Source organism: Octopus bimaculoides, chromosome 4, assembly GCF_001194135.2.
Source record: "Octopus bimaculoides isolate UCB-OBI-ISO-001 chromosome 4, ASM119413v2, whole genome shotgun sequence".
Taxonomy (NCBI): Eukaryota; Metazoa; Mollusca; class Cephalopoda; order Octopoda; family Octopodidae; genus Octopus; species Octopus bimaculoides.
In genome coordinates this window covers 40045763-40055906 of record NC_068984.1, presented here as the reverse complement: position 1 = coordinate 40055906, position 10144 = coordinate 40045763, and the positions used below count along the sequence as shown (strand labels likewise).

At 32.8% G+C, this 10144-nt stretch overlaps 2 protein-coding genes across 2 annotated transcripts in view; one reads left to right on the top strand and one right to left on the bottom strand.

The window, feature by feature from the left end:
* LOC106880473 (prefoldin subunit 5) overlaps window positions 1-5111 on the bottom strand; it is a 6501-nt gene extending 1390 nt beyond the window's left edge. The window contains exons 1-4 of the mRNA XM_014930412.2: window positions 4957-5111; window positions 2163-2297; window positions 1317-1391; window positions 48-153 (exon numbers count right to left, since the gene is read on the bottom strand). Of these exons, the coding sequence (XP_014785898.1) occupies window positions 48-153; window positions 1317-1391; window positions 2163-2297; window positions 4957-5034 (394 nt within the window). The 5' untranslated portion in view covers window positions 5035-5111. The remainder of the gene's footprint in view (window positions 1-47; window positions 154-1316; window positions 1392-2162; window positions 2298-4956) is intronic.
* Window positions 5112-7467: 2356 nt separating this feature from the next.
* Window positions 7468-10144, top strand: part of LOC106880469 (ras suppressor protein 1) — a 15624-nt gene continuing 12947 nt past the window's right edge. Inside the window, exon 1 of the mRNA XM_014930404.2 lies at window positions 7468-8127. Within this exon, the coding sequence (XP_014785890.1) occupies window positions 8019-8127 (109 nt within the window). The 5' untranslated portion in view covers window positions 7468-8018. The remainder of the gene's footprint in view (window positions 8128-10144) is intronic.

Below are 10144 nucleotides of genomic sequence, written 5' to 3'. Positions count from 1 at the left end.
TATATATATATATATATATATATATATATATGTTGCAGTGAGCTTACCTTGTTTCATCCTGTATTTATCTTGTAAAAGTGGCTGCATCTTTTCTATTTGTTTGGTGATATAATCTACTTTCCTCTTGAAAAACTTTTTGCTTGAATCTACTGTCTGAAATATTTGTTATCAAAATTATTTTAATTCATTATCATTTAATCCTTTTTTTTATATATAATAATAACATTTCGTGTAATTAATATATTATGGAACAGCAAGATTATGTGTAATTTAATATAAAAATTATGCTTCGTTTCCAGAAGATGCAGATTGAATGAAGAGGATTGGGTTAAGATTACTGTATGCATATTAGTAAGAAGATTATTATATACTATCCACTTCTGCTTTCATGATACAATCTGTTAAACTTTTACTTGCTTTAGTCATTGGACTGCATCCATGCTGGGAAACCCCCTTGAAGGCTCTATTTTTTTTTAAAAGTCTGGTACTTATTCTGTCAGTCTCTTTTGTCATACTGCTAAGTTACAAGGACATAAACAAACTAACACTGGCTGTCATGCAGTGGTGGGGGGGGGGCATACACAAAGATACAAATTGACCCCAGTACTAAATTTTAAGTTTGGTAACTATTCTATCAGTTAATTTTTGGAAAGTTATGGGGATACAAACAAACCAGCACCAGTTGCCAAGCAGTGCTGAGAGGACAAACACCAAGATACACACACGTTTCTTACAGTTTCCATTTACCAAATCCACTTACAAGGCTTTGGTCAGCCCACGGCTATAGCAGAAGACACACCCAAAATACCATGCAATGGGACTAAACCCAGGACCATGTGGTTGGGAAGCTAACTTCTTGCACCTACACTAAAATTTATTAATAACCTATAATTGTCAACAGAGATTCAATGAAATTTTGAATGCCAGTGCAACTATTTGTGTCATGTTTCATCTCATTTACCATGTCTTTCTATGTTTACCACAATTATATATAACTACAGTTGTCAGAAAAGCAGAAATTCAGCTGTGCTAAACAGACTGTATGCAACTGAAGTTATTAATATCCTTTCTACTATTGGCACAAGATGTGAAATTTTGGGTAAGTGGGCTAGTTGATTACATCGACTCCAGTGTGTGACTGGTACTTATTTTATCAACCCCAAAAGGGCAAATGGCAAAGTCAACATCAGCAAATTTACAAATTTAACATTCAAACAACATACATTTTATAATTATATGTCAATCTTCAATTTACAGTTTTAATGTTTCTGTTTTGCTTTGGGTTTTTTTTAAATATAAAACGAAGTAATACAAACCATTTCAATATAATATCCAGTACCAATGTCAACTAAACATTCTTCAACATTAGATAATTTCCCAGGAACATACATCTAGAAATAACATTAAGGAGCTTAAAGACAATAAACATGCAAATCTACTTTTAATCTCCTTTGATTATATTCAGTTATTTTACTCCTAGAAAACTGAAGTCTGTTTTCTTTTGTCAAATAGAATGGCATATTACATAAGTTTTCAGAGTCTGCTCTTCAATAAAATTTTATTTTATTTTATACAATGTAAAGACATTTGAGCGAGATCGTTGCCAGTGCCGCTGGACTGACTCCTGTGCAGGTGACACGTAAAATACACCATTTTGAGCATGGTCATTGCCAGTACCGCCTGACTGGCCTTTGTGCCAGTGGCACGTAAAAGCACCCACTACACTCTCGGAGTGGTTGGCATTAGGAAGGGCATCCAGCTGTAGAAACTCTGCCAAATCAGATGCCTGGTGTAGCCATCTGGTTCACCAGTCCTCAGTCAAATCGTCCAACCCATGCTAGCATGGAAAGCGGACGTTAAACAATGATGATGATGATGATGATAACTCCCTCAAAAGCTTAATGGTGCTCATGAATTTATGAGATGAATAAATTTGTCCAGTTTGTCATTTTTAACTTGACAAACTTCCAGAGATTCTTTTTAAATCATCTATTAAAACATTATCACTATTAAGTAACTGAAAAACACCCCCACCACCACTGTCATTAAATAATTACAATATTGAATAGAGAATCCATCCATAAGATATGTTTGAGGAACTCACATAAAAGTTTGGATTTGCATACAACAACACGAGATACACAAATGTGATAAAAGGATACAGATCCTGTAAGAGGAACAAGAATATCGTTATCCAGATTTTGCTTGGTGACTTGACTAAGACATTCTTGAGATTCACTAAATTTAGTTTGAGCTACTTTCAACTGATTTAAAGAAAGAGTTAGAAATTCAATTTCCTGAAATAAACAAAAGGTAAAAGAAAATATAACATATTAAACTGATCACAAAATAATCTTACAGCAACTAAAAGTTTGGTTGTTTTAGGCTTTTTTGAAAAGTAAATATTAGGTTTTCATTATATCATCAAAAAGTATATAATCAGTGTACACTATTTTTATATAACTTACTTTATTCTTTACTAACATTATATGCTTAGGATGCATGGCCTAGCGGTTAGGATGTTGCACTCAATCACAAAATCGTGGTTTCAATTCCTAGACCAGGTGGTGCATTGTGTTCTTGAGCAAAACACTTCATCTCACATTGCTCTGTGATCACTTCGACACTGAACGTGTAGTGCATGGTGCACTTGTTCAGACAACATTGATTTGATAGAGAGAGTGAGCTAAAGTACAGCAATACATTTGATCACTATAAACAAATCATTTGGGCAGGTTGTTTGGCAAAGGCTGAATGCTCATACATCATCTTTGACAGGAGAGTCCATCATACACACAAGAGAGGAGTACAGGCATGGCTTTATGGTTAAGAAGCTTGCTTTTCAACTACATGGTTTTGTTTTGCTTTATTTGCATTCAGTCCACAGCAAGCACCTTGGAAAGTGTCTATTGACCAATTCCTTGTAAGTGAATTTAGTAGATGGAAAAGGACATCATTTATGTGTGTATGATATATATATATATATATATATATATATAGCCTACCTTTCGTATACAAATAGATGTATGACCTTACTGTTAAGTTTAGAGCTCCATATAGATTATCATCATCCACCCTGTTTTCAGTACCGTGGTTAACTACTATACTTAATAGTACTACAGGTTATGATATACAGAGCAAATGTTGGAGAAATTAAAATAAACCTAAGTTTATATCATGTTCTTATATACGTTTCACTGTTGTGACTGTTTGGAACTTCTACATTGGATGATCCAAGTGCAACTGGATGCTTAACCACAACAGATCAGGGAACACTTTTATTGCATTGTTACAGAGAGCTAATTATTTTCTCTGGACATTGTCGTTAAACATCCAGTTGCACTCAAGATAATATTTATGACTGTATGCCATAAATACTCTATAAAGTATACTATTGTGGACATGAATAATGGAATCAGCAGGAATAGTTTTAGTCCTCTGTTGGGATTTCATCAGCAACTGCCCACTGCTTATAACTCCACTATTATTAAGGGTTTAGGATTGAAACTAGTTCAGCTGATCTCCTTTTTTTCTGTCCCTGAAAATATTGTATATAAAAACAAGATGCTTACATTTGTTCGTTTCATACAATGCTAGCTAAAATCTATAGATATAATGTAATATAGCACTGAAACAAAATATTGTAAATGCACCAATAATGTATTGATCAAACAGGCTACCAAATATGCCGATCTACCTGATTTACTTCGTAATATTGGATGTATATGTAGCGCCCCACGGAGGTACTCAATCACTGAAGAAATTATTTCAGCTGACTCCTCTTTTTTTGTCCACGAAGATATTGTATATGAGAGACAAGGCGCATTCATAGAGTGCTAGCTGAAATTTAGATATACTCTATAGTAGAGAATAGCACTGAAACAAAATACTATTAACGTACTAGTAATTCGTGATATTACCCAACCTAAATATTGAGGAGTTTTGATAATGAAACAATTTAAAACGCACATCTTAATTAGATCGTCTGATCATAGAGTATTTACAAACATGGGCAGATTAATATCTCAGAAAAATTACAAATATCTTGTATTTCATTACGTTATATTACAACTTACTATGGGATCATGCAGAAATATTAAAAGATTAAAGAGATATTTAAACAAAAAATAGAAATTTGAATTGTTAAAGAAAAGATCATGGCAATTGAATGAACCAAATCTGACTGCATCAATCAATGGGTTGCAATAAAAATTAATTAAAACTGATATTTTTATGATGTTAATTTGAACAAATGATACTGGCAGACCATTTTCATAAATTACATTTATAAACATCATATAATTAATTAGATCATTTTGTACTCTTCCCATATATTCAGTTCAACCAATAATTAGATCAGATATTAGTTTATTTAGAACCCTTATATACATTGAGAAATATTCTTCGCCTTACTCCTGTTATGATTTTATGAAAATTGGAAAAAAACATTTTACAGAAACTGCCATTCTGTTTGTATGAAATTGTCCAGTTTTAATCATTCCATTTCTTTTGTAGAATTAAGATGGATATTGAACAGTATTTAATTCATCCGACAAGATATTTAAAACTGAATATCACCACAGTCGTTTCAGCGTAATTTAAATAACACTATCACTCAAAACTTAAATATTCTATTATGTTTCATGAAATATCACAAAATCCAGCGAGGTAAATAACTCATAGCCATCGAGATTGAAATTGCTTTACGAAAAACAACACTGCCAAATTTAAGCAGGTTTTTCATAAGCTATTGATGAATAAATTATATAAGTATTTATCAAGTAAAGTTGTTTTAATATATTCAAATGTTCTTTCAGAAAAATTAAAATTTTATTTGTAGGTATCTACAATGACGGATCAGGAAATTAAATTCGACTCTTTCATTAAAAACAAAAACTGTCAGTCAAACAATAACTGTTATAAACAACCATTCCAAGATGTTATCAAAGCCGTTACCTGGTCTAACTGTTGAGACAACTGATTTAATTGAGGTAAAGGTAATGTAGAAATATCGACTTGTCTTTGTGTAGACATTTTGGCAGAAATTAGTAAATCCAGAGAGCAATATGTCACTGCGCATGTCAAACGGTGTACAGCGTAAATTGTCCAACGGAAAATGCAAAATTGTCAGAAGAGGCAGACTTCAAAATATAAATTCAATATCAACTTTCATTTAAGTAATGTTCTAAGTAGAATTCTCGCATCGAAAATTTACCATTCTATTTAGCTAAATCAAAAGCTAGTGAAGGATGCAGCTTCTTCGCTTCAAACTGAATATATATATTCCTTTTTCAGCCAACGAGGGTGTCCACTATGTGGTTACTTGACCTGTTAAAAATAGAAACCAAATCTTCCTCAGTTCATAATCTACCGCCTCAAAGAAGGGCACGTTAGTGTGTACTGGGTTAACATAGAGAAAACACAGCATGGTCACAACTAGGATGCATTCGATCACGCATCTCTTTGATCATCGCTCACCAGGGGAATAAAGGCAGCAAAATTACAATCAACTGGTAGTTGTCAATTGTTAAGTCAAAACCCATTTAAGATCATAGAGAAGTCAAATTACTGCAGGCTTTGAAGGCTCAGGAAGAGATTAGTTATGTTTAGGAATTTATTTTCCAGTATAATTATTGAAACTTTTACAGATATATATATACGCACATTGATATACAGATAGGCAATATTTTATCACTTGACAGAAATATACTTTTCATATTTTATAGTTCGAGACTCAGTACAGGAGATACCTTTAGTTCTTTCCGTTTGGATTCATTCTAAACTAGGTGTCCAGCTATTTTATTCTTTAGCCAGTTTAAATTTAAATTCTACTAATTTTTCCTGAACAGCCAGCAAAGATTGGGATATTTAATCTATAAAAAATCACTTTCTTTATTTAGAGAAGTCATGTTAAATGAAAACCTATTTAATTATTAAAATATGAGAAAGCAAGTATAAAATATTCATTCTGGCAATAGGTATCGTAGATTATAACAACCTCTGTACTTCGACGTTATTTTATCACCCAGAAAGAAAATTATAAGCACTCATGCAGGATATGAACTCGTAACGCATATTAGCGCAACCAAATACTGCGTGATATTTCGCACGCGACTCTATCAATTCTGCCAATCCACCATATAAGCAAATGACCAATATAATTTTCATTTGCAAATATAGAAGACAACGCCCGGCGTATTTTACATTCTTTAGCGAAATGTATGGAGTTGTCTTTCGTGTTGAATGATGAGGATATTAGTCATCAACTAATCCTTTTTTTTTCCCTGCCAATACGAAGATACTTTTTAGACTTTTTGTTCACCTACATATCAGACATGACGTCACATTCATTTTGTCTACACATACATTTTTATATTTAGTTTAAAGCAGGTTACTATACTTACTTAAACACACACACACACACACAGATAGATAGATAGATAGTTTGCTGTATGAGCGTGTGTGTAAATTCGTGTGTATCTTAAGTGTTTATTTCTTGTTCTATCTAGACAAAATATATCTAGTAAGAAATAATCGGATAAATTAATGAATGATTTGAAAATAAGAACAAGAGTTTTTTTTACTCATCACTTTGTGTAAAATATAATTGCTAATTTATCGACTGTAATTAAAAATATATGTATTATATAATAATGAAGAGCAATTATCAAAGAAGAAAATGAAACCATTTCATCTTCTAATCATTCATTTTATTTTATTTCAGCATATCCATTTGACTAAGATCTAAAAGAAAAGTTTAACCATTTTATTGTAATCTATCCAGGTCAAAATCCGATGTAATATACTTAATGAATCGAAAAACTCTGATCAGCTAAGATAATCCATGCAATTTCTAAATAAGAATTGTTTGAAATTTAAAACCTCTCAGTATGAGATTAAGATCAATAGATCGAAATTGTAGGACAATTGAGGTAGAGTGAAGCAGATCTATTCTTTAAAGCCAACCGGTGAAAACTATAGACATGTTTCGATAATATTAAACTTCTTCAGCAAAATATCCTCATTTGGTACGCTAAGAGTCATCACCGTGTGTGTGTGTACGCGCGTGCGTGCGTGTTTGTAATGACGCTATAGTTTTTAGATTTTGATCCTTCTCAGTTGAACCATTTCAAACATATGTGTAGGAGACCCTACTGTATTTGTATTTATTATGCGGAAAGCTCCATCAATGTATTTCTCCCACCCATATTGTTGATATTCATAATCACGATCACTGCATTCCCTTTATTTCTATACTCATTGATCGCTCTTGATCTTACTAACAGAGAATACACTTCGCTGATAAGCTCAACACCAAAACGCACCATTATTTTCACCAGTTGACTCTCAAGATTAGATCTACTCCAACATACATTATCTATACTATCAAAAAATGTTGATCAACTGATCTTAACGGAATTATCTCCCTTCTTTTATTTTCTTTTCCGTTGGTGTTTTTAGCTTTCAGAGAGAGGGGAAGATAGATAAAGTTCTTGTTTAATTGCTTGGATGACTATGAATATAGAGGCGAAATTCCAGAGAAGCAAGAGACTGACTCGACCAAAATAATTTTATTAATTTTTCGTAAGATGTCTGTCTTCCGAAAGTCAATAGTCAACACTAAATCTGTGAATATATAATATAATGGAGAAAGATTAGTAGCATTTATATATATATAATATAAAATTAAGTTTCTTCATATATATGGAATTACATAAACTACGAAAAACCTGTGACACAAATTTATGAATTCAATGTTTCCCTTCCAAGTCTGACAAATACAGAAGTGTGAAAAGATGAGATAGTAAAAAATAAATGAGAGAGAGAGAGAGCTGATGAGGCAAGGGAATGTAAGGAAAGAGAGTAGGAGGATTGTGAGAATGTTTAAATACTTGTTGCTGGCCAACTTCCGCTATGCCCATCAATGGTAAGGCCGTGCCAGTCGCTGGGATTGGTTGTACATACTACTGTCGATTCGGCTGTCTATTAGCAAGAATACAGAACTAATAAGAATTAAAATGTCATCCAAACTTAAAAAGATTATCGATGAAAACAAGGAACATGACAATCCTGAACTTGATCTTGTTGATCGATCTATCACTGATCTCAACGATGTCCCGGGACTATGTAAGATTTTGTTTTGATTTTAATATTATTGAAATTGCATATATAGTATATAAACATACTGCAATTGTTTCTATTTCTATTTAGTACTCCTTTTTTTCACCACCATAAATATTAATTATTAGTGTAAACATATATATATATATGACTATTCATCTTTCTAATATTTATAAACATTGTTTTTGGCCTTTGATAACTCCACAGACAAGTGTTTATTACCTAATAATGATTTATTCATTGATATGAAGCTACACTTTTGCAGAGAAAGTAGGTTACGTAGGACACCCTAGTTTATAACTGGTATTTTTGTCGGTAAATTTTTACCACCTCACCAAAATTTACCCTTGTATCGACCCTCCCACGTTCCAGAGAGTTTATATTCAGGACTTTGAGGCGAAACGAAATGCTTTAAAGCATTTGGACCTACGCCTTACCTCTCTACCATTCCATCACCTTATGTGCATTCCATGAAGTTGATGACCTGACCTGATTTACTCAAAAATATAACAGCAACACTACCTAGTTTTTCTCTTCTTTTTTTTTATATTAATTATTCTCTTTCTAAATAATTTCCGTTAATTCAACAATTTACTATGTTACCCACACATTAATTTGTTGCCGTTTAAATTTGGAAATAGTTTCGTCTTTGAATTCTTTAGAACTGTTATGATTCATTCGCACTGAATACCATTATGTGGTGGCTCGACCTGCTAGAAATAGTAGCGACATTTCCCTCAAATCACAAACTGGATTATGTAGTCCTAGGTTCCCGGTTTCACAGGGGGGAAATAAACGAAATGATCATGACTTGAATGTATTTAATCATTATTGGCCTGCTCCATCAAAAAATATGAAAGTCAAGAAGTTTTGACAACTTTAATAAAGTAATGTCTATTCTTTCATTTAAATTGATTTTTTTTTTCCACAATATGAACGGAGTGAATATTAAATTTGGAGGAATGTTTTATTTTAAACCAACTGATTATAACATTTAAATACAAAGAAACAGAAAAAACTAAATATCGTAACTGTTGAACAATAATAGCATTGGTTCCGTGTTTCCGACGAACCAATCGTTTATTCGCTGCATTTCCGAACGATGTGACTTATAAGGGGTTATCTATAACTCGGTGCAGAGCAAATATCATAAGACGTGTGTATGTATATATATATATATATTTGAGTCTGACGAGTCGCCTTGCTAAGCGCTTTATAGGTGCGAAACCAATAGTCAGTCTATGACAACTTTTAACTTCTTAAAAAATATACATATATATATATAATCATTTGACCTCCGTTTACCATGCTGGCATGGATTGGACAAATGATGATGAATTTTCGCGGCAAATTTCCTACGGCCCGATGTTCTTGTCGCCAACCTTCACCTGTTTCCAAATAAGGTAATATTTCCTCAAGACAAGACATGTTTTCACGGAAGATTGGAAATGAAGGACACCGCCTCCGTGACGGTGACACTCATCTACAACTATCTCATGATACCATAGCAAGAAAACAATAACACTTATACACACCCATTCATATATACATACATACAACAAGATTCTTCTAATTTCCATTTATGAAATATATTAACAAGACTCTGATCAGCCTTGGGCAATTGTAGAAGAAACCTGCCCAAAGTGGCACACAGTGTGATTGAACTCTGAATCATGTAGTTAAGAAACAAACTTCGGCACTGTCATGGTATTAGCTGTCAGAAATGAAAGTAGAAAAATCCAAACAAGAAATGTTACTGCTGGTTTGAGTTGAAATCTGTTTCTTTGGCTACTGACTGGCCGGAGCTTTCTGTCTGTCTGTCTCTCTCTGTCTCTCTCTCTATCTATCTATCTATCACTCGTCCACCTTCGTTTGTTTCCGTAGAATTTATCAAATTAGAAAATGCATTTCCGTAGAATTTATCAAATTAGAAAATGAGTTTCCGTAGAATTTAAACAAATGAAATTCAGTTTAAACTTTATAAATAAATATATTTCATTTCATGTTCAGTTTAAACTTTATA